Here is a 25,422-nt window from a genome sequence, read left to right as displayed (position 1 = left end):
AGACTCACCATGTGATTCTGAGCAACTTGCCTGATTCAGTTTACTGATCTGTGAAATAGATTTAATGATAGTAGTTGTGAAATTTAAATGAGTTATTAGTTGTAAAGTGCTTTACAATGTTCTAAGGCAGCCTCTTTGGCACTATCACACGTTCACTGATGTTTAGGAATCTATAGTTGGGAGTTTGGAGAAGAGAAGGAAGGAGGGACCACCAAAGGCTCTCTCCTACCCTGAGTAACTTGTTCAACTTATGTAAATCAAGGAAAAAATATTTGCCTAGTTTTCAAGAGGTTACCTTCTTACAGCCTATAGATTTTTAATCCCCTTGACCTCCAGTCCCCTTATTGCTCCATTCTCCCTTCCAAATATATACACAGTTCTTGAAGGTTGGAATTTTTAAAGAGTCTATGATTCTTCTGGAAGCCTCAGTGAAAGGTCCTTCTAAGAAAGAGAAGAAAGGAAGGGAGGGGAAGAGGGAGAAAGGAAGAGGGGGATATCATAAGCATCCAAATATTTTGTTTCTATGACAACCAACTGAGCAGAGTTTGCTGACAGTGGCAACCCAAGGATGGGGAGGGATGATGTAGAAGGGCAAGAATAGAGTCTCAGTTGATCCGCCTCTAATAAAGATAGCATGGCATAGGGAGAGAGTCAGAAATAAGTTTTTCATTTGGTGTAGGATCAAGATGGCTCCTTGCCCACATGTCATGGGGGTAGGGTCTGAGAAGTTAAAATGATTAATACGGATAAATCCCTTTGAGTATTGCAAAGCTCTTTACAAACATTATCTCATTTGATCCTCAAAATGACCGTGTGAACCAAGAACAATTATTATATCCATTTTTGTAGGAAAAAAAATAGACTTTGGAGAGCTTGCCCAGATCCCACAGCTAGTAAGGAGATGGCATGTAAAGGTACATCTCACCTAACTGAATTAATTTCAGGATCACTTTGCATAAAGATGCTGCCCTCTATTCTAACACTAGGGTCTTTTACTCTGGGGTCTGTGATCTTGATTTTTAAAAAAATATTCAAGACAATTCTATTTGAATAGAATGATTTTTGATAGTATTCTGTGTTGCATTTTGAAGCATGATTCTAAACAAGGGACTCCTGCTTTTCATCAGATTGCCAAGGGGGTTCATGATATTCAAAAAAAGTTCAAGACTCTTGCTTTAGCAAATTCACACCAGGTCCTCCAGCTTCTGCTGCCTCCAAGATTAAACCCCTTTAGCTTGCCAACAGACACCATGAACCTACAGTCACAAATTCATAAAATTTTAAGGGTGCAAGTAGCCCTCAAAATCACCCAGACCACCCTCTTTCTTTCCTTCTCCAGAGGAGGAAGCTGAGGATCAATGAAATGAAATATTTCCCCAAGGAACTGATTTGGGACAAGAATTCACATTTTCTGACATCCAGCCCAATTATCTTTCCACTTGTGCTGCCCATTATTTGAGCCAAGAGAACACACACACATACACACACACACACACACATACACACACACACACACACACACACACACACACACACACACCAGTCACTCTTACTTGGCAGTATGTTTAGAAACTGTTCTTCTCTTACCACAACCCCCTCCACACACATACTCCATTTGGCAATACCAACCGCAGCTGGCATTAGTTGGTAGCCCAGCATGCATCCCTTGATTGTTCTGAAGAAGTGAAGATTGCCAAAGGCCATTGTGTCAAGGCTTTGCCCAATCACTGCCATTTAACTCCTGACCCCCTCCAACTTTTCATCTCACTGCTGGTCTTTCTGATTTCAACATACCTGGGCCAGGGAGGCACAGACACCAATAAAAGGGAACAGGACTTGAGCGAAGGACAGAAATCATCAGCCAAGAGGGTCTTGCACCTGGTCTTGAGTTGTTAACATGGGACAAGCAGCAATCTGGACAGGTGAGTCAATACCAAGGTGAGCATGAGACTTAAGGAGATTGAAAGGGATAAAGTCAAATTGAGAAAGAGTAGAGGAGACTGCGATTGCTGATTAAGGGACTGCTCCCGGTCCTTTAGGTTTGGTTGTTCCTGCCAGGAGGAAGAATGCATCATGGTGCAATGCAATGAGCCCTAGATTTGGATTCAGAGGTCAGCCCTTTGTTCTTCTGTCCCTCATTCCCAGAGTGATCTTGAGTGAGTGACAATTACTTAGAGATCACTTCCTGTTATTATAAAAGGGAAAACTTGGAGAGTCAATGCTCAAGGTCACACAGGTGATCAGTAGCACAGCTATTTAAACCTAAATCTTCTGACATCAGATCTGACCATATTACACCATGCAGCTCCTCGTTGATGATCTCCTAATCTCTGTCTCTGCCTCTCTGTATCTCTGTTTCTGTCTCTATCTCTCTCTTTTGTCTCTCCCTCTCCTCCTCCCCCTTTCTCTCTCTTCTCTCTCTCTGTTTCTCTTTTTCTATCTGTCTGTCCGTCTTTGTGTATATATCTAATCTATATATATGTTTCTCTTTTTCTGCCCCGCCCTCAATCTCTCTTTTGCTCTTTCTTAATCTGTTTGCCTCTCTGTCTGCATCCATGTCTGCCTATCTCTCTCCGTCTCTCTCTTTTTCTGTCTCTATTTATATATACATGAAAAAACTGTTTCTCTCTGTTTATATATGTGTGTTTCTCTTTTTCTGCCTCTCTCTCTGTATCTGTCCATATTTATGTCTATATATAGATAACTGTGTTTCTCTTTTTCTGCCTCTCTGTATATATATATATATATATATATATATATATATATATATATATATATATATATATATATATATACACATATACATATACACATAGATATCTATATATATAACTGTTTCTCTTTTTCTGCCTTTGTCTGTGGTCTCTGTCTTCATCTGTCCACCTCTGACTCCATCTTTGTGTCTCTTTCTCTTTTTCTGTCTCTCTATCTCTCTTTGTTTATCTGTGTCTCTTTCTCTCTGTCTCTCTGCTTCCCCCACCTCCCCCTTTTATCTTCCCTTCTCTTACTTACTTTCTCTCTCTTATATTGTTTTAGGTTTGATTCTTCTGCTGTTGCTTCAATACAGTAAGTAGTCAATTTCCTTGGACCAAACATTTGATTTCTGTCATCCTTTTCCCTGAGACCTCTAAGCACCACACCAACAATACAAACAAAAAAAATCAAAGACAGTTCCTTAAACTCATTTCTACAGAAATTTCTCTTCAAAAAGTTCAGTTCACTCTGTCTTTCTATGTGATCTTATTCAATTTCCCTACTTTCCTAAGAGGGGAAGTAAAGATGGTCCTTTATGCAAAGGGGAGAACAGGCAAAGAAAGACTGAGTAATTCTAAGTCCAACAGCACATCTGTTCCAGATGTCACCCTTCCTCCATTCAGAAGAGGGAAGGAAATGGACTAAGTAGCCAGTTCAGTGGCAGGGTTGAAGGCACCACAAGTGGTTCAATCTTGGAGTCCTGAGTTCTGGTTCTCTTTATAATCCCTGCAGCGGCTTTGACATTTTATTTCTCCTGCTCCAATTCCCTCTCTCCCTACCCTTGTTGTGAACTCATCTTTCAGACATGGCGATTCTCTATGATCCCATTTGGAGTTTTGTTGACAGATATTTATTAGTGTGTAGTTTTCTTCTTCAGCTCCTTTTTACAGATGAGGAAGCTGAAGGAATAAGGGTTAAATGATTTGCCCAGAGTTACACAGCTAGGGTCTGAGACTGTGTTTGAAGATAAATCTTCCTGATGTCAAGCCGCGTGCTCTATTCATCGTACCACCTAGCTGCCCTATCCCTCCTCTTAGAGAGCTGCAAATTATTCACTTTGACCCAAAGATTGTTCACATCTTGGGACAAGGACAGGAGGATGGTGAACATCTGATGATTAATGGAGGAGTGAGATGACTCTTTGCTAAGTCCTAGTCAGAGATGTCAATTTTACCCAATTCATTTAAAAAAGAGTCTGTTCTACAAGTGCCAGGCATGTTGCTAAGCAAAGATACAAAGACAAAAAGAAAATGTTCGTTGCCTTCCAGGAAACTACATTCTGATGTTCTGCCCTGATTCCACGTGACTTTTATACATTGCTTTCCAACCACACTGGCCCAATAGCTATTCCCTCAACTGGATAGCTTGACCAATAGCACTGATTTATGAGAAAACTGGGACTGAGACCCAGGTCTCCCAACTCCTAGTCTTGTTACCTTTCTGCTTTTGTGACAAAATGTATGTTTTAGACTATAAGCTCCTTGAAGACAGGAGCTATTTCTGTGTTCATCACAGGGTACCTAGTAGTTGGTAAGCCCAACAAATGCTTTGGGGCTCATGTGTTGATCACCATTAGACAGCATAGGAGTGAAGGATTTGTGGTCAATTTGGACCCAAGTGCTACTTCTGTCATAGGGCAGCTAGATAATAATAGATTGAGTGCTTGGCCTGGGATCAGGAGACTTAAGTTCAAACCTGGCTTCAAATACTAGTTATATGAACCTGGTCAAGTCACTTAGCCCTGTTTGCCTCAGTTTCCCCATCTGTAAAATGAGCTGGAGAAGGAAACGGCAAACCACTCTCTTATCTTTGCCAAGAAAATATCATATATAGTCATGAAGAGTTTGACACAAGTGAAATGACTGACCCATAGTAAGCTATCTCTGTCACTGATGGATTATATGACCCGAATCAAAACAACTTATCTGAAATTATTTCCTTATTTGTGAAATGGGGGTACTAAACCTACATCACAGGTTTGCTGTGAAGTAACAATTTTGTAAAATGTAAAACCATATAGAAACGTGAACTATTACCTCTCTTGATTCAGGATTCCAAGAATAAGCCTTCTAAATGAGACAACTAGGTGATACAGTGGGTAGAATTCTGAGTCACCAATCAGGAAGAAGACTTAACCTCAAATTTAACCTCAGACTCTTACTAAGTGACCCTGGAAAAGTCACTTAATCTTGGTCTGCCTCAGATTCCTAAAGTGTAAAATGGGATTCATAACAGCACCAACTTCACAGATATCATAGTGCCTGGAATATAGTAGGTATTAAATAAATGCTTGTTTCCTTTCTTTCTAAACAAAAAGAAATAAATTACCTTATTCAATATCTGTATAAACCTCCATAAAATACTAATTTGGAAAAAAATAAAGAAATCTAGAAAAAAGAAGAAATCCTGAATCTTGGGGGCCTCCAAATTCTCATTTCTTTTTGGTGCTCTATAGCAACAGCAACAGCTAAAATTTCTGTTTTGCTTTATAGTTTACAAAGAACTTTCTTTACAATAACCCTGTACAGTGATAACCCCATTTTATGAAGGAAAAAACTCCAGAGAGATTGAAGTGACAGGATCGAACAGCCAGTAAGCATCAGGGGTCGAGATTAGCCCCCACATTCTCCCCCATTTGGGCACTCAGCCTTGTTGATGATTAACTCCTTTTAGAGAAAGGAATCCCCAGTCGGTGCTTACTCTGTGGTTCTAGGAGCCAAACAGTCCCATGGGTCAGTAGCAGTTTTGCTGGTAGATGGCTTCAAGTTGTCTTAGCTCTAATTTCCTGTTCATTTTTTTAAAAAGTCTTTTATTCCTCCTGTCAGCACTCTAGACTTCTAGTACTTAAAATTAAATATTTACTCTAACATTCTAACTAAGATTCTTATCTGGGACTGCATTCTGCTGGTCTTCTTTTCCTTACCCCCTCAGAATTTCTGTCAGAAAAGAAAAGATGGAGAAAAGAATCAATTTTTTTATCTAACCATCTCCCAGAGAATCTTGGGAATGTTTCTGACCCTACTGCCATTCGAAGCTCAGATGATCATAGGTTTTGAGTTGGAACGAATCTTAGCGATCATCTACCGACTGATCCCTGTACTGTCATCAAGATCGAATTGAAGGCCACTTATACCAGGACTCCTCTTAAATCACAATATGTAGTGAAAAACATAAATAATATTTAAGTCCCAGTCTTCCAGCTACATACACATCCATTGGACCATACCTAAAACTGTATCTCTTTTTTAAAAAACCTATTTCTTTATGAATCATGTTGGGAGAAAAAAATAAGAACAAAAGGGAAAAACCACAAGAGGAAAAAAAAAACCAGAATAAAATTTTTTTTCTAAAAAACTGAACATACGCATGTGTTGATTTACATTCAGTTCCCATAGTTTGTTCTCTCTTTCTCTCTCTCTCTCTCTCTCTCTCTCTCTCTCTCTCTCTCTCTCTCTCTCTCTCTCTCTCGATGCAGACGGCATTTTCCATCCAAAGTTAAAACTGTGTCTTAAAGAAGCAATCCCCCAACCCTGTTTTGGGATCCAAAGACCAAGGACATAACCAATCTTCCCTCCCCCATCCCTCGCTCTTTCCTTCTTCCTCCAGAGTAGGGGTTCTCAATTAAGCTTTCCCTCACCCTCACTGCTATTGGGTTTTCTTTCTATTATCCCAGGTTCTGCTGCCAAATTGGTCTGCTACTTCACCAACTGGTCCCAATACAGGTCAGGCCAGGCAGCCTTCCTCCCCCAGAATGTGGACCCCTTCCTTTGCACTCACCTCATCTATGCCTTTGCTGACATGAAGGATCACCAGCTCACCACGTTTGAGGCAAATGATGTGCAGTTTTACAAGGATTTAAACAATCTGAAAAGCAGGTGAGCTACATGTGACAAGGATTTGGGGCGGGGGAGCAGATGGCTCAAAGAGCAAGGAAAACAAAATATACGTCCTCTGATTTGCTCCTCCAAGAAAAATGCATGCTTACTTTTAGCTACCTCAATCCCTCATATGTTACCTAATCTTCCCTGGAGTTCCAATCTGAGTTTTTATTTCAAAACTCCCTGTCTCCAGGCTAATTCCCTCAGAGCCTCTCCCTGCCTCTGCTCTCACTACAGAGTTCCTAAAAAATGTCCAGCTTCAGGCCATAGCCCTTGCAGATCATATAATCACATGAGTATTTTAATTTAGAACTAGGCTAGGAAATCTTAATAATAATAAGAAGAAAATAAAAAATATATATTATAAAACGATATCTAAACATTAATAATAAGCATAATATAATAAAATATATTGCATTATAACATATCATATATTAAATATATGATATAATAATTACTGACAATATAATGTTAGAAAGTGTGTAAAGTTATGGTATATACATATTTATTTATATATATATATTTATTTAGAAACATACATACACATGCAAACACCCACATATATATGAAATCTCATTGATTCTTACAAGTCATGTGACATAAGTACTATAGCTGTGATTGTCCCCATTTTATAGATAAAGAAACTGAGGTTCAGAGAGTGTCAGAAGGGGTTTCTCTTCCACACTTTAAAAAAAACAGTCCAAAACATTTTGTTGATGCTTTTTTTGTCTTTATATCAAGGTCCTTTCAACAGCCTCCCCTCCCCTCTCTCTCCCACCTTATGACAAAGAAAAACAATAACAAAATCCAATTTAGAGCCAGTAAGGAGCACATGATAATGAATGCAATATTCTTTCCTATCAACCCTTTACCATTTACTATAAGAACAAATACATTTCATTATCTATTCTTCGGAACCTTCACTGCTTTTTCAGTTATTCAATAATTCATTTCTAGCAATCATTTAATTACATTGTTGTCATTGTAAATATTGTTCTCTTGATTCTACTAATGTTGCTCAGATCAATTCATAGACGTTCTTTTGTTATATTCCCATTTGTGACACATTGTATAGTCCACTGTGTGTTTTTCTAGATTTTATTCTGAATTAAAGAGAGAAACAAAATACAGAAATATCAAGAATAAGATGGCAGATACGTAATAAAATCTAGGTTATATAGGATCTGGACATATAGAGCAAAGCTTCAGTGAAAGTCTCCCAAACCTTCATTCTCTCTAGGTTTGGTACCCCCTTTGCAGTATTTGGCTCTCTCACTGTCCCAAAACAAAAATACTATTCCTTCTTTTCCTTTTTAATAATATTTTATTTTTCTAATTACATGTAAAGATAGTTTTAATCTTCATTTTTGTAAGATTTTGAGTTCCAATTTTTTTCTCCCTTCCTTCTTCCTTCCCTCCCTCCCTTCCCTTCCCCAGGAAAACAAGCAATCTGACATAGGTAATACATGTACAATGATTTTGGACATCTTTCTATATTAGTCATGTTGGGAAAGAAAAATCAGAACAAAAGGGGAAAACCACAAGAAAGAGAAAAACAAAACAAAACAAAAGGTGAAAATAGGATGTTTCGATATCCATAGTTCTCTCTCTGGATGTGAATGACAAGTCTATTAGAATTGTTTTAGATTGCTTATTGCTGAGAAGAGTTAAGTCCATCACAGTTGATCATCACATAATCTTGCTTTTACTGGGTACAATGTTCTCCTGATTCTGCTCATTTCATACCAGCATAAGTTCATGTAAGTCTTTCCAGGATTTTCTGAAAGCAGTCTGATCATCATTTCTTATAGTACTATAGTATTCCATCACAATCATACCACCACTTGTTCAGCTATTCCACAATTAATGGGCATCTCCTCAATTTCTAGTTCTTTGCCACCACAAAAAGAGCTGCTATAAATATTTTTACAAATATGAGTAATTTCTTTTTATTTGATCTCTGGCTCTCTGAGGTTATCAATATTAAGAGTATAAAAGGGTCTTTAGATCAATAAATTTGAGAAATAGCACCTCAACCCCTCTTAATGCCTCTCTTGTCTTTTTCTAGGAATGCTAACCTGAAAATCCTGCTAGCCATTGGAGGCTGGAATTTTGGCACTAAGAAGTGAGTCAGGGATCTCTGGGATGCACTGGTGGGTAGGGGGGCCTGATCTAGCAATTCAGGCAGACAGAAAAAGTCCTGCTGAGCTGTGGTAGAAGGGAGGCTGAAGGCAAAAACCTTCTTCTAAACTCAGACATCCTATTTAGTACTAATGGAAGGTTAAGAGAAAGGAAGTATTGTGGATCGTATAGAAGGTGTAGAGAAAGGGACAGAGATGATGATTACCTAATTGCAAGGAAGCAAAGAACCTACTCCTAAGTATAGCACCAGGATGAAGAGGGGTTCTGTTCTTACAGTGGGCTTCAGTAAAATGGAAGCAAAGCAAGAATAGTCCTTCCTAATCTCTTTAAAAGGTGCTTTAATTTCTGTTATTTCATGTGATTCTAACAGCAGCTCTATGAGGCAGGCAAGAGACCCAGCATTATTATAATCTCCTATATGAGGAAACTGAGGGTCACCAAGATAAAATGGCTCATTCAGAGCCACACAGATAGATCTTAATTGATACAGCTAGGACCAAGATGAAGGCGTCTTCTGACTCCAAATACAGCATGTTGTATTGAGTTTCTCTCCCTTTATATAAAATGGAGTTGATTGAATTGCAAGGTAATCCGGGGAGCACAAAGGGAGAGAAAAATTTAGGGATTGCATAATTCTAGAAATGTATCAGGGAAGTAAAACTCAGGACAACCTTGAGATCCCCAGGTCTTTACCTTACCCTTGTGTTCTGGAGTTTGAGGACCTGTGGGTGAGGTGGGAGGGGGCTGGTTTCCTCATCTATGAAGGATTCCTCCCAGGTTTGAGTCGGTGGTTCAATGATCCCTGTTCTTCTTAGACCTGGAATTCTTTTTCTTTTTAAATTCTCCATGCCAGGAGGTGGCAGTCAACTCCCTCTAAAGAAAGGACAACTTTTCTGAGTTGGCTGAATAAATAGCTAGGATTGAAGGGGATATTGAGAAGACAGGACTTTGGAGACTAGGGGGGCTCCATGTAATATAAGCAAGATGGGGAGCTGGACTATATATGTGTGTGAGAGAGAAATACACAGAGTTTGACAACTTCTGTCTCTTTCTTTCCTGAGAGAGTTCCAGTCAAAGAGAGGGTGGGTCTACCTTATATCTTTTTACCTGCCCTGAAATTTGAGGGTCCCTCTCCCTGGCTCCAGGAGAAAGAAGGATTGAGATCCAAGCTCTGTCATTTATTATCTGTCTGATTCTGAACAAATCTGTCTCCATCTTTTCTCCCACCTTCAGTGTCCTCTTTAGCAAAGTGGAACTAAAATCCTATAATCCTAGCAGAAGGGTGTAGATTTGGGGCCAGAAGAGTGCCCAGAGCCATCTACTCCAACCTTCCCATTTTAGAGGAAGGGGTGTGTGTGTGTGTGTGTGTGTGTGTGTGTGTGATAACTTGCCTAGAGTCATCCAGTTGTAGCAACGCAGAGCATCTGCACTCATTGCCTTTCTATCTTTGGGGTTCCTCACAGGTTCACAGACATGGTGGCCAGGCCTGAAACCCGCCAGATTTTTGTCCAGTCAGTCATCAACTTCCTGCGTCAATATAATTTTGATGGCTTTGACCTTGACTGGGAGTACCCAGGCAGCCGGGATAGTCCTGCTGTAGACAAGGAGCGATTCACGTCTCTGGTAGAGGTACGGTGGGATGGGGATGTGGGGGCGCAGGTGAGGGACAGCTGACCTTCCAGCTCCCAGGGGGGAATGGGAAAGAGATGGCACTGTTTGGCACGGGTGCCATGAAGTACCCCCAATGGGATCAGGGCTGCCATAGCACCTGTGGTCTCACCAAGGTGCTAGATCCAGGATCCAGGCTGCCCCTTCAGATCAGAACTTTATGCCATGTTACCTATGGCACTTGACTGTCAAAAAGGAAGGCAAAAGGGTACAGTCAGTAGTCAAGGTTCTGGGTTCAAGTTCTACTTTTGATATATACATGTCAGTCACATAATCAGTCAATAGATATTTATTAGGCGCAGATTTATTTATTAAGGTACAGATCTCCCCTTTTTAGAGAGGGAGAAAAATGGCTAACAAGTTCCCAGATATGGTGCCTTCTTGCTCCTCACTAGACTTTCATATCCTCCCAGAAGGGAGGGGAGGGGACCATTATTATGAATGTGGATTTCGGTATGATTTAACCCCAAATTATCTATCTCCCCAGGACCTGCACAACGCCTTCCTCCAGGAAAGCCAGAAATCAGGAAAGAATCGGCTCCTTCTGAGTGCAGCAGTTCCTGCAGGTCGCTATTTTGTGGATCGAGGCTATGAGGTCCAGAAAATTTCCCAGTGAGTTTAAAACCCATGGGATGGAAGGGATCCCCAGCATATATTTGTTCCTGACGGAATGGACAACAAGAAACAGCAGAAGCAAAGGGCAGCCTTGCTCATCAGCTTTTGTGGACCCTAAAGGTCATTTTGTCCATCCCCCTGCCCCCAGAAAAGATCACCCCTTCCTCAGGTCATCAAACACCATCCTGCATCTTCCACCACAGGTTCCCAGATATAGCAGCCACCCATGACGCTTTCTAGTCCTTTTCTGTCTTAGTTGTCTTTGCCCATTGGAGAGACTTCACCCTTTCACTCCCCTCCTTCTGTGACGTCTGCAGGTCTCTAGATTTCATCAACCTCATGACCTATGACTTTCACGGCACTTGGGAAAGAACTACTGGTCACAACAGCCCCTTGTACAGAAGGCAGGCGGAAAAGGGAGGAGCAGCCGAAGCTAATGTTGTAAGTGACGGGAGCCCGGGAAAAAGTCTCAGTGTCCCCTGGGATTGTTGAAGAGCGACCAAAGTCAGCCCAGCAGTAAATGGGGAGAGTTGTTAGGGTCAGGGCTTCTGGGAGTAAGGTCTTCAGGCACAGAGGGAGACTTCAGGAGATCTCATCCCTCAGGGAAAATGGAAACCACTGTAATCATAGCACAGCTTCCTAAATTCCCATGTTTATTCCAGGTTCTTAATTTTAGAAGCCAATAGTTTCTCTGTCTTTAAAAACACACTTGAAATTTTTTAACTTTTTTTCTAAACTTGTTTGATTTTATTCTCTACTTCTGAGTTAATAGTCCTTGATACACACACATATTTTTACAGGGGAGATGCTCAAAGGGAGGTCTAGTAGTTTCTACTCACCTGAAACTTCTAGTCAGATAGAGGAAACGTTGTCCCTGCCCTCAGGGACCTTCCAGTCTTAGGGAAGGAGAGCAAAGATTCTCTTGACATCAGACACAAATATCAGTGAATAAAAGGAAAATCCTGTCTAATGATCTGCTGTTAAGGGGACACAGTACAATAGAGTCTCTGGTTCCAATAGCATTAGTTTAGAAAGTCTTCTTAAAGGAGGTGAGTTTTGAACTAAGTTTACATGGAGGAAAGGTCTTAGGCTAAAGAGAACAAGATCCTCTTATGCAAAGGATTTACACATTTAAAAGGTCAGCAGTAAGTGAGGGAAAGAGGAAGGGAGAAAGTCCCAGATAGAGTGACCATAGGATCTAGTATCCATCTTCCTCATTTAACAGATAAAAATGGAGGTCCTATGAGCTGAAATGACCCCCTAAGGTCCTGTGTAGGCTGTAAATAAGAGAAGGAGATCATAGTTTGAGAACCAGAAGTCAATGAATCCAATCCTCTCATTTGACAGAAGAGAAATTTTAGGGAGTTCAATAATCTATAGGATCACTCAATCAGTAAGTGTTCCAGGTAGAATTTGAACACAGTTTTCCCTGATGCAAAGATTACCACTCTGCCTATTGTACTATCCTGCTTCCAAGGATTCAAAATCCTTCTTCAGACTCCCAATTCCAGAAATCTTTGTCACTATGTGAAGACCAAGAAAGAGATCAAACAGATTAGGGCATTTAAAAGAGACTGGGATGGGGGCCTGGTAAAGGGATTTCTAAGCACTTTCTAAAGAATTGCCACATCAGTTTCATGGGAGCCCAACACAGCCTGGTTTGGGGGGATCTTTGTCTCTCCTCTTCCCCAGGTTCTAACTCTAACTATTCTGCCTTCTAGGATTTTGCTGTGAACTATTGGCTGGAGAAGGGGGTCCCCTCAAACAAAGTGATCTTGGGCATGCCCACCTATGGACGGAGTTTTACCCTTTCCTCTCTTTCAGACACAGGCATAGGGGCCTCCGCTTCTGGGGCTGGGACTCCTGGCCCCTTCACTAAAGAGGGAGGAATACTGGCTTTCTATGAGGTAGGATAACCAGCCTTCTAAGGTTGAAAGATAAGTTTGGAGTTTAGTCAGTTAAAAAAAAAAGGAATGGAGTCTTGAGAAATGGAGATTCTTCTTTACCCCAAGATTCCTTGGATGAGGATGCTACCATATTGAACTGTAAGCAGATGGTGCCCATTCTTGTCTTCCTACCACCGTGCTTCATTGTGAGGTTTAAGTCTGCTCCCAGCTCAAACTAGAAACGATTTTTAGTTCCATTCAGAGTTCTGGAACCTTTATTGTCCCACTTTCATTCCCTTTATAAATAATGCCCCATGATGCTCAAGAACTCTCCTCAACTTTTAAGGATGATCCATACTGGGATATTCCCATTTCAGACACTCCCCCACCGCTAATATCTGGAATTAGTTTGACACTTGTTAGACATGCAAGGCTAGGTTCAAACAATACAATAAGATTTTATCTCAATTTCCACAAGTGAATAAAATTTTCTCCCAAAAAGTATTTAAACTAGACACATAATAAGTGTCAAAGAGTGAGGGGGGAGGGGAGAAGGGAATGAGGGCAAAGAATTCTAATCCCTGCTTTTGCCTACTTACCCCCATCTATGTTTATCATCTGTTCCTCCAGGTGTGCACATTGAAGGGTGCTACTTTCCACATGATAGCAGAACAAAAGGTACCTTATGCTGTCCAAGGCAACCAATGGGTGGGCTTTGATAACGTGGAGAGCTTCAAAACCAAGGTGAGCATCCTACAGGATCTTCTAATTTATAAATGTCAATCATCAGATGACTCGTAAATAGTAATGATATACCACTAATAATAATCATTTGTTTATTTGGAAAAGCTATAATTCCATACATAATTACAAGCCAAGAATCTCAGTTCATTCTAAACAATAATCATTGTAAAACCAGATTCGTTTTGATTTGTAAACTTTCTCTTTCTCAATTGCATCTTCTGAAGGAAGGAACCCAGTAAGGAACTGGGGTTTAGTCAAGGGTTTTAAGTTTTCTACATTTATCCTTCGGGACAACCATCAACCATTGTTGGCTAGTCTTACCCTACAATAATATTTATGCAGAGGATGTCCCCTGGAAAATATATTTGTATCAGTAATGAGGCAGGGGGAGTCTTCGATAAAATGAGGGGGTGGAATAAATCTGTGGTGGGTAAAAGATGAAATGACTGAGAAAACAAAGGTTCTCTCTTCTGAGGATATCACCTTATTAAGCAATGCATGCCAATTGCTCAACCAATTGAGACCAGACCTCCTCAGCTAAGATCTGGATCCCAAATACAGGAAAGACTTTCATACATTCAAAACAATCAAATAAGAGGCATCTAGGTAGTGCAAAATAGAGCACCGGCCCTGAAGTCAGGAGGACCTGAGTTCAAATCTGGTCTCAGACACTTAGCACTGCCTAGCTGTGGGACCTTGGGCAAGTCATTTAATCTCAACTGCCTCAGCAAAAAACAAAACAAAACAAAATAATCAAACAAAGTTAATTAATTAAAAGGAAACAGTACCACATTAGGTGATCAAATTTCTAAGTAGAGCAAAGATTAGGGACTTTCCAGGTTGGGAAGGAGAGAACAAATAGATGAAATTGTCTGACTCCAGAAAAAGAAGTTTCACTTCTTCCAAGTATTATAAATAATCAAAGGAACATGGAAACAGTAACTAATTAACCAGTATAGACCCCGTTTTCAGATATATGAATTGTTTGAGGTCAATAATTGTGAGAAAATTCCTTGCCTAAGTTTTTGCATTTTATAGGGTTGTAGGTCACTATAACAGAGAAAGGTATAGTTTCTCAGCCATGCAAGGCTAGCTTCAAACAATACAATAAGGTTTTATCTCCATTTCCACAAGTGAATAAAATTTTCTCCCAAAAAGTATTTTAACTAGACATAATTGAATTGAAAGAGAACTGAATCACAAGATAGAGATACTGAAATCCCACTATTAACCACTTGCTATCTATTAGAAGCACCCTTGTCTTGGATTTGAAGGGCTAATTTTAGAGACGAGAGGTCATTGATCTCTCTTAGTCATTCCTCAACATTTATCAGCAAATGTCTTCTAAATGGATGATTACTTGGTAGTCATTACCACCAAGCAATTAAAAAGTGAAAGTACAGCTAAATGAATAACTTACACATTCAAGTGACATTTATTAAAGGTTTTAAACAGACATGGCAAGTTAACAAAGTAGAAGGCTAGAATGTGATTGCTTCTAATGTTACTCCTGGGTATCTGAGAACTCTTGGGGTATTATTAGCTCCCCCATTTATGGAGGGCAGGCAGCTCTGAATTTTCTTTCAGTTTGATGATTTAGTAGCTTATCAGTAAATGTTCTGTTTTGACATCCCTCACTCCCCAAGGTTTGGGGAGTGCTGAATGTTCAAGGTAAAGACAACTGAGCTCATGAACAGTCTTTTGAATGGGTGATTGGTCTTCCTGGAAACTTTTCCTTGGCACACATTCAACACTCTCAGTAGCCTTAGACACAAACAATTTTATCTGTATGGGAGACTTGTGCTGGACAGTTGTTTTTTTCAATTATCCAAAGATGACCTAAGGGGTTGAGTGGGAGGAAGTGGGGCAGAGTCTGTTCACTAAGACTTTTCACAAAAGTGGCTTTGCATTTTTAAAAGAAAATTATTAACCCAATACAATGCACTATGTATAATCTATGTGCTTTCTTCTCCCCAGGTCTCACTGACAGTTTTAGAATACATTAATTAATAAGTATAACCAATTCCCCCATAGGGACTTCTTCCATCCTTTAGACTAACTTCCACAGCAAGAAATTAATAATCAGTAGCATCTCAGGTGGGCTAGTTAAGAATAGCTATAAATACTCTTCCAGTCCTAACATTCCATGAATCTATGGACCTACAGAATGACCAGAACTTGGTAGAGATTAAAACCTAAAGCACTGCAGAGTTATCAAATAATAACACAGAATCTAGGAATGTCAGAGTTGGAAGAAATCTCAGAGATCATCTAGTTCTTAACCAGAGGTTCACAATTTTTAAAAAAAATTTCAATAGTATTTTAATTTTCCAAATACATGTAAAAATAGTTTTCAACATTCATTTTTTAAGACTTTGTGTTTCATATTTTTCTCCCTTCCTTATCCCCCCCTCCACAAGACAGCAAACAATCTGAAATAGGTTAACCATGGAAAATCTTTTTAAACATATTAGTTTAGTTTATGTTTGGTTTAGTTTCCATATTAGTCACATTTATGAAAGAAAAATCAGAATAAAAGAGAAAAAACCTCGAGAAAGAAAAATAAAACAAACTCTCCAGAAAGATGAAAATGGTATACTTTGATCCACAGTTAGTCTCCATAGTTCTCTCTCTCTGGATGCAGATGGCATTTTCTATCCAGAGCATGAATTTGTTTTTTTTTTTAATTTAATTTTATTTATTTTATATTTTTAATAGTTTTTTATTTGCCAGATATATGCATGTGTAATTTTACCACATTGACAAATGTCAAACTCTTTGTTCCAATTTTTCCCCTCCCCCCCATGGCAGGTTGACGAATACATGTTAAATAGAGCATGAATTTGTTTTATCAAATATTTTGATATTTGCTATTTGAATTCCAATATAATTAATTTCCTTTATAATTCTACATATTTTATTTTCATTCTGAGAAGAGTTCTGTAGGATTCACCACACTGCTTAAAGTCTCCATTAACACACAAAAAGTTTAGAATCCTTGGTCTAGTTCAGTCCTCTTATTTTAGAGATTAAAAAAACTGAAGTGATGAGAGGTAAAATTTATCAGACCACCTAGCTAAGAGATACAGCTTTTCTCACAAAATGACTAGCTCTGAAATAAAATGATAAAGTTTTCCAGACATAATCAGCTAAGAGATGTAGCTTCTCTCATAAGCTGGCTAGCTCTGAAATAAAGGCTGCTTCTCAGATGGTGAAACTGTAGCTTTGAAATGCTTCTTCCATCCAAGTCTTTCAGCATCTAATCCCTGGCCTAAGGAGTCTTTGTCCAATTTGCCCATAATCTTTCCCCTTCTTCTCCATACTAGGTTGGATATCTGAAGCAGAAGGGGCTAGGTGGGGCCATGGTTTGGGCCATAGATATGGACGACTTCAAGGGTACCTTCTGCAACCAGGGCCCGTACCCACTCATCCAGACATTGAAGAGGGAGTTGGGTAAGTAGAGGTTCTAAAGTACAAGCCCCCCCGCCAGGCTCTTTTGGCCCTTTGGAGAACTGCCTTTGTCTTAAGACTGATTCTCCAAACCTTACCTCCTCCAGCTAACCCTGATTGAGAAACTTGTTGAAATTCAATTTTATATAAGTTCTACTTGCCCTTTTTCTCTCTGCCTTAACATTATGCCAAGCACTGGGGAAACAAAAAGAAGCAAAAGACAGTTCCAAGCAAACAAATATATACAAGATAAACAGGAATAGCAATTGTCCTATTTCATTTCTATCTTTCAAGGGAACTTGTGCAGTCAACCTAGGGGTTTCACCCAAGAAGATCTTACAAGTTATTGTGGAAACTTAACTACAAGGTAGCTGATGGTACCCAGCGAATAGAGTACTGGGCCCTAGTCAAAAAGTCTGGAGTTCAAATCTAGCCTCAGATACTAATTAGCTGTGTAATCTCAGTGTCTGAAACTGTAAAATGGGGCTAATAACAGCACTAATCTGGCAGGAGGATCAAATGAGATAATATTTATAAAGTACCTGGCAGAGAGTAGGTATTTTTCTTTTTCCTAAAGCCTCAGTTGGTTACAAAATATTAAGATTTAATATTGTACCAGTGTCTTTGATAGAGTGTTCTTTACCTTTCTCCCATTTATTTCATTTTTTTCAACAGCTCTTGCTGTTCAAATGCACCCTTGTTCTTCTGATCTTTAGTGCAGGCTTTCATTACTTCACACCTGGATCATTGCAATAGCCAGCTGGTGGGTCTACCTGTGTTGAGTTTCTTCTCACACCAATCCATTCCCAATGCAGCGGTCCAGTCAGCCCCCAAAGTGATTTTCCTAAAGTGCAGAACTGACCATGTCATAACATATATTTCTACTCAGTTAATTCCAGTGGCTCCTAGATCCAGATCAAATACAAAACACTCCATTTAGCCTTCAAAGTCCTTCATGACTCAGCCCCTTTCAGTCTTTTTCTACCTTACTCCGTGTCATGCACTCTTCAATCTGATGATACTGGCCTTCTGGCTGTTCCACAAACTAGACAATTCATTTCCTGACTTTGCTCATTTTAACTGTCCCATATACTTGTGTTCTCCCTCCTCTCAGCCTCCTGACTTCTTTGGATTCCTTCAAGTCTCAACTAAATCTATAGATAATATTTCTCAGTCCCTTTTAAATCTAGTGCCTTTCTTCTCTTAATCCCTTCCTGTTTATCTTGTATATAGTGCCTTTGTATAAATTTGTTTGCTTGCAACTGTCTTTTGACTTTTTTTGTTTCCCTGGTGCTTGGCACGCTGTTATTGCTGTTGTTCATCTATTTCACCCATTTGAGGTTTTCTTGGCAAATTTGCTGGAGGGATCTGCCACTTCCTTCTCCAGCCCATTTGACAGATGAGGAAACTGAGGCAACAGGGTTAAGGGACTTGCTCAGGATCACACAGCTAATGTCTACTTTCTGTCAGATTTGAACTCCAGAAGATGCGTCTTCCTAAGTCCAGGTCTAGTGCTTTGCCACCTCAATATTCTCTCTCTCTCTCTCTCTCTCTCTCTCTCTCTCTCTCTCTCTCTCTCTCTCTCTCTCTCTCTCTCTCTCTCTCTCTCTCTCTCTCATGATGATTTTAAATTATAGCTTTTTATTGACAGAACATATGCATGGGTAATTTTTCAACATTGTCCCTTGCACTCACTTCTGTTCCAACTTTTCCCCTCCTTCCCTTCACTCCCTCCCCTAGATGGCAGGCAGTCTCATACATGTTAAACATGTTCAAGTATATGTTAAATACAATATATATGTACATATTTATACAGTTCTCTTGTTGTGCAAGAAAAATTGGATTCAGAAAGGTAAAAATAACCTGGGAATAAAAACAAAAATGCAAGTAGTCCACATTCATTTCCCAGTGTTCTTTCTCTGTGTGTAGCTGATTCTGTTCATCACTCAATACTCTCTTTAGGGGCATGCAAAATGGGATTGTGGAATTAATAAATATAGTTTGAATTTAGTTTGTACATTATGGGGGGATCTGGAAGCTTATTGAAATTCTAAACTTGAATTTGAATTTGAATTGAAATAGGAACTCTAAGGTTTCAATTGCGTTATAAAATAGTAAGAATTAAGAAGAATAATGAAAAAAAAAGTGTCTTTGTTCTAGTGTTTTTAACTTCTTTATTTTGTAGAATGAGATAATCTCAAGACAAGTAGGATTATTTGTACTTCATCTCAAACTGGGCTGCATTTCTTTTAGAGAATAAACCAATAATTTTATAGAGGAAATATGCCTTAGTTAACAAAAGTGTCCCTTACTTTATTATGGACTAAGTCAAGAAAGGTAACCTTTCCCCCTCCCCCCCACCTTAGACCTAACAAAAAGAGCGAACCCTTTAGCTTTTCAGGAAGACTCATCATCTCCAGGGGTAGGTCTAATATTAATGTTATTTTTTATTTTTAAGTATTTCAAAACCCTTAAACATAAACATGTTTTGTTTCATCTTGCTTTGTGGAATTTTGGTTTTTGTTTCATGATTGTTTTATAAAATATAAGTAGATTTTACTTGTGTCAGAGAAAATTCCAATTATCAGGGAAAACTTTACTGCCTGTCTTTCTAAGCAAGAATTCCTGCATATTAATAAAATGTTTTTGACAGGCTTTTAGCTAAAAAACACAGGATCCTCAGTTTTTCTTCCACAAGTTGAAGGAGATCAAACAAACTAGCTGTAATAAAACAATTCAAGCACCACAAATCAGGTGTCGGATCCTGCCTGTTCTGGTTAACTGCTCTAAGTGACAGGGACATTTCCCCTTTCTCTGGCTATCCAGTGTAGCTGTTCTTATCCCTAGCTGTGATAGTCCTCTGTGGTTCATACCCACACTCAGGATTTGGAGAAATTGAGGATGATTGTTCCATTTTCCCCACAGGAATCTCCTCTGCAGGTGAAAGCCCCTCTGCAAGTGAAAGTCCTTCTGCAAGTAAGAGCCCCTCTGCAAGTGAGAACCCTTCTGCAAGGGAGATTCCCTCTCCAACCCAGCCTTCCAAACCCATTCCAGGAGGAAACGCCTTCTGCGAAAACCAAGAGAACGGGCTCTACCCCAACCCTCAGGACCCTGCCACCTTCTACAACTGTGTGGGGAAGCAGACGTTCAGACTCTCCTGCCCTGCTGGCCTGGTGTTTAATGATTCCTGTAAGTGCTGTGATTGGCCTTAAGTTCAGAAGCTCATTCTGCCAGGCCAGAACTCATTGTTCTGGTTCTGCTGCCCACCTTGGGGAGTCAATCTTGGTGCTCATTCCCATCAAGCACCCTACTCCCCTTCTAAGACTTTTCTCCATTCAACTCAGAGCCCTAGCACGAGCAAGGATTCAGCTGCTCATGGCTGTATTATACACTTTCCTTTTGTTTTTTCCTTATTAATCCTAGATCTGTACTTTGGGTTCCTAAACCTCCTTTCTCTCTAGATACAATAAATTTTAGCTCTTTCTCATAGGAGAAATGCAAAGTTAAAATTGTCCTTTTTTTAAATCTCTCACTGAAAATCTCAGAACTTCAAGTGAATTTCAATTTAACCTTAATAGTAATAGTGTAGGGACCACAACTGTAATCCGGATGGAGTAAATGGGACTTTTCTCCAGGTGCCACCAATTAGGACCACAGGTATTGGGGCAAGGCTACAAAACTACTCACAGATGGGTGATGGTGTCTGGGGGGGTGAAAGGGGAGCAGTTGGGGTGCCCAAGCTGCCTGGCACATCTTCCACTGAGCCTGTCCTGTGACTTGCCTTATTTCCATCAGATCTTGGGAAAGTTGGAGCCAGCCATCTATCTCCTTTACTTGCAGAACTTGATAAGGTTCATCTAATCTCAATGCCTTGTATCCAACTGAGACCAGGAGGAAGGGGGTGATGTGGGGTATAGAGAGGGAACAAGGGAAAGGTCCCAGTTTTTAAACCCCTCCAGAGATTATGGGAGGACCCAGCCCTTAGGACCTGTAGTATTCCTGCACTTGTCAAGATGATTTGGGGAGATTGCTGCCTTAAATTCCCACTGACTTGGGGTCCATATTGGTCCCAGAACTTTTCCTCAGAGAGACAACAGAAGCCAGGACTGTACATTGACTCATAAATAATGGGCTCTCTTTTGCCATTCCTTATGGGCACATGCATGCTAGGGTATGCAAACAGAGTGGGAATAAGTCCCCTGGGGCATATATGCATCAGCTTAAGACTAGATCAGTGGATGGACTTACCCAAAGCCTCCACATCCCAATGGAAGAATTCTTTGTCCCCTCTTGCCTGGAACTTCACCTATCATCATCATGTTCTTAAAGTCATTTCCTAATAGAGACAGGGAGATCTGTGAGGGAGAGTAGGGGTAGGGGGGGTGGGAAAGGGTTCCAGAAGTTTCCAATTCTACTGTATCATATAGGCCCTCTAGAACCCAGCTTCTTAAATGTGGGTGGAAACCCCATATGGGGTCTTGTAACTGAATGAAGGGATCATGAAATTATAATTATCAGTAAATGTTTGATTTGCAAACTTTTTTACACACCTACATATCAGGGTCACATAAAAATTTCTTGGGAGAAAAGGGGTCTTGAATGGAAAAAAACTTAAGAAGCCCTGATCTAGATCACCCCAGCAGCTGCTGCTGTTTCTCCTCCCACTCATTTCTCAACCCCTTGCAATTTGACTTCTGACTTCATCATTTAACTGAAACTGTGTTCTCCAAAGTTACCAATGATCTTCTTGGATTGCCAAATCCAAAAGCCTTTTCTCAATCCTTCTCCTATTTGCTCTCTCTGCCACTTTTGACACTGTTTACCACTTTGCCCTCCTAGATACTTTCCACCTTAAAGGCAGCTGGTTTAAGCCAGTTGGTCTTAATACTTGCTAGCTGAGCAAATCACTTAAACTCTAGCTACCTCAGTTTCCTCTTCTGTAAAATAGAAATAATAGAGGCCTCCTTCTATAGGATTGTTATGAGAATCAAATGACCTATCCAGCCTCCTGGACTCCAGCCCCAATCACCAACAGGCTGTTAAATATTAATGTACTCGTTTTATTTCACATGTGTTTATTAAATGTTGGCTCCAAATAAGGCACTGTACTCTGTGTTGGAGATAGAAAATGAGCCAGTGCCTGACTGTCAGTGTCCATCTGTCAGGATCTCAAATTCAACATGTCCAAAAGAGAATTACTAATATTTTCCTGACCAAGAGAACAACTCACCTTTCCTCCAAACTTCCATACTTCTGTTGAGAGCACCACTCTCCTTTGGTCACCCAGGAATACAACCAGAGTGTCGTCCTTGATTCTTCTGTTTCCCTCTCTTGTTATAGTAATATCTCCATATTCGTCTTTGCTTGATCACCATTCAAAACAGGACCTTTACTGTGTATGTTCTCCTGGGCTGCTGTTACTCCTTCCTCCTCCTCCTCCTTCTTCTCTCTTCCTTCTTCTCTTTCTCCTATTCCATTTTCTTCTTTCATCATTTTTCTTTCTTTCTCTTTCTTCTTTCTCTCTTTTCCCTCTATTCCCACCTTTCTCTCTCCCCGTCTCTCCATCTCTCCCTCTCCTTCCCTCTCTATGCCATTCTCTTGTGTCTCTATGACTGTTTCTGTTTCCCTTTCTGTCTCTATCTCATTTCTCTGTCTTCCCTAGATTTCATACATCCAGCCCTCTCCTCTGAGCTTCAATCCCACATCACTAATTACCTTTCAGATATTTCAAACTGGATGTCCCAGAGACATTTGTAAGCTCTTTATGTCCCAAACTTAACTCATTAAACTTTCCCCTCTTCCAAAATTCATCATTTTTGTCAAAGCACCACTACCCTTCCAGCTTCCCAGGATGACAAATCCCGTGTTTGCCTTGATTCCTCCCTCTTACTCATCCCACATATACAAGCAATTCTCACATTTTGTCCTTTCCACCTCCACAACATCGCTCACATCCAACCTTGTCTCTCTGCTCATACAACTGGTACCTTAAATCATGACTACTATCCTCTGGTCTAGACTACTGTAATACTCTCCTAATTGGTTTTCATGCCCCCAAACTCTTTCCATTCTAGACCATCCTCCCCACTGCCCTCAAAGTAATTTTCTTTACATGCCAATCTTAGTTCATGGCTCTCCTATTTTAGCCAGTGCCTTCTATTGCCTCCGAATCAAATATGAATCCCTCTCTAGCTTTTTTTAGCCTTGTCCCAATTTCTTACCATTGCTAGACATTATTCCTCTTCCCACACTCTGTGATCCAGTTAAACAGACCTTCTTTATCCTTAAACACATGATTCCCCATCTTCCTTCTCCATGCTTTTATCTACCTTTCTTCTTCCTTATCCCCTCCACTTCAGAGTCCTTTTCCTTTGAGTCGGTCAATCTTTCTTGATTCTCCCCAATTCCTAGTGTCATCTCCCCAAACTGCCATGTGTTGAACAACTTTGTTTTATGTCCGGATCATTCACTTTCTAGTTATGTTTTTGTGTTTTTGCCTGCAATGATCTCCTCCATAATGGGGCAAAGATGGAGGGTCCTTCAACTTTTTTATTTGTATCCCCAGGTCTAGCACATAGCAATCCCTTCCACAATGCTTGTTGGTTGACCTAATCAGTTGCCAAATCTGGTCTTTATATCTTAAAATCTTCATCACTTCTTGCCTTGTAACAAAAATCTCCCATGAAATCTCCTTACCTCAAGCCTCTCCCCTCTCCAATCCTTTCTTCACATAGAGGCTAAAATAATTTCCTAAATTATTTTTCTGACCAAATCCAATCCTTATTCAATAAACTCCAATGGGATCCATATTATTTTGGGGGCCAAATATAAAATTCCTCTGAGTAGCATTCCTTTTAAAGCCCCTTCTTACATTTTCAGTTTTATGTATTATTTTCCTCCACAAACTTAATGGCCCAGCTGCACTGACCTACCTTCCAGTGCCTCTAACTCCTATCTCTGTCTCAACAATTCCTGTCATCATGCCTAGGACCTGCTCCCTCCTCACCTCCATACCTAGATTTCGCTCAAGACACAGTAAAGATCCACTTCCTACATGAAATTTTCCCTGATCCCCCTAATTTCCTTCCTTCCTTCCTTCCTTCCTTCCTTCCTTCCTTCCTTCCTTCCTTCCTTCCTTCCTTCCTTCCTTCCTTCCTCCCTTCTTTCCTGCCTGCATGAAATTGCAGCAGTAACCTATATGGGCTTTTGCTTTTTAGTCTATTCCCTTCTGAACCATTTTCTACAAACTGTAGTCGTCTGGAAACACAAACCTGACTATGGGCCTTCCTGCTCAAGAGTCTTCAGTGGAGTTTTATGGCCTTTAGACTAAAATACAAACTCTTCAGCCTTACATTCAAGCCTATACAATCTTAGTTTCCAGGCTTAGTTCACAATATTCCTCTGCACATTCCACATTTTAAGGCAAACTTCCCTGATCTCTGTTTCCTGAACTTAATCTTTTATCCTTTTATTTCTATCCCCTTTTTATCTCTACCTCTTACAATCCCTAGCATCTATCAACACTTAGTTCATGCACCATTTCCTAGGGGAAGATTTTTCTCATCATCCTAGTCTAGAAGTTGTGAACATTTTTGCTTATGTCAAGGACTCCTTTGGAGCTGGTGAAGCTTAGTGAGCCTTTTTCAGAATAATGTTACTAAATGCATAAGCTCCATCACCCATCATGGAGTCTTGCACATAGAAAGAATTTCATAGATTAATGTTAGATTGGATTGGAGGTTACTAGATGATATGCAAAGGTGAGTTCCTCCTTGAGTGTGCCTTGTATCCGTCTCATGTCTGTCCCATGCATTGATCATTAGCTTTCTCACTTCTTGCCTCTGATATAAAAATCCTACTTGTGATTGACAGAGCCCTTTTCACAGACAGAGCAGAGATAGGATACAATTGGTGAAAAATAAATCAGAGGCTCAGTAACAGACATCCAGAACGTTAGACCTGAAATGGAATCTAATGAGGGAACAACCCTCTTAATTTATAGATGTGAAAAGTGATATGTGACTCATCCAAAATATTGTTTCTAAGGTTTCATGACTCTTTGGCTAAGGCTTTTTCACCATGAAAAATCAGGGGATCTACAACCCAAAGAGGAACATGAGACCCTGATCTTCAGACCACCGAATCTAGCCTTTCTCTTATTTCAGTGTTGAGCCTGACTGGGAAAGTTTACTGAGTAAGGTCCTATGGGAAGTACACTCTCCCTTGTAGCCTCCTGGATCTGCCAAAGCCATGGTGTACCTCCTTATATTGCCAGTAGGGGGCAA

The 25,422-nt window shown here is 40.1% G+C and overlaps 1 protein-coding gene and 1 long non-coding RNA gene across 4 annotated transcripts in view; one reads left to right on the top strand and one right to left on the bottom strand.

Moving 5' to 3' along the window:
* The window catches only part of LOC141565597 (uncharacterized), a 61,824-nt gene extending 55,227 nt beyond the window's left edge, over positions 1–6,597 (bottom strand). The window contains exons 1-2 of the long non-coding RNA XR_012489064.1: positions 6,532–6,597; positions 5,455–5,690 (exon numbers count right to left, since the gene is read on the bottom strand). This is a non-coding gene — a long non-coding RNA (uncharacterized LOC141565597). The remainder of the gene's footprint in view (positions 1–5,454; positions 5,691–6,531) is intronic.
* Positions 1,669–20,640, top strand: CHIT1 (chitinase 1). Of its 3 annotated transcripts, XM_074308864.1 has the most exons (11): positions 1,669–1,922; positions 3,037–3,066; positions 6,428–6,629; positions 8,701–8,757; positions 10,238–10,403; positions 10,930–11,054; positions 11,375–11,498; positions 12,779–12,964; positions 13,574–13,687; positions 17,014–17,140; positions 20,063–20,640. In XM_074308864.1, the coding sequence occupies exons 1-11, from the start codon at positions 1,898–1,900 to the stop codon at positions 20,347–20,349; spliced, it is 1,443 nt and encodes a 480-aa protein (XP_074164965.1). In that variant the 5' UTR covers positions 1,669–1,897; the 3' UTR covers positions 20,350–20,640. The 3 variants fall into 3 exon arrangements, with proteins under 3 accessions (XP_074164965.1, XP_074164967.1, XP_074164966.1); XM_074308866.1 differs by lacking the exon at positions 3,037–3,066 and having other exon boundaries at positions 1,669–1,938; XM_074308865.1 differs by lacking the exon at positions 3,037–3,066 and having other exon boundaries at positions 1,762–1,922.
* Positions 20,641–25,422: the final 4,782 nt, after the last annotated feature.

This window comes from Sminthopsis crassicaudata, chromosome 4 (genome assembly GCF_048593235.1).
Source record: "Sminthopsis crassicaudata isolate SCR6 chromosome 4, ASM4859323v1, whole genome shotgun sequence".
NCBI lineage: Eukaryota > Metazoa > Chordata > Mammalia > Dasyuromorphia > Dasyuridae > Sminthopsis > Sminthopsis crassicaudata.
The sequence above is the reverse complement of the archived record's forward strand: the minus strand, read 5'-3'. Positions and strand labels throughout refer to the sequence as shown.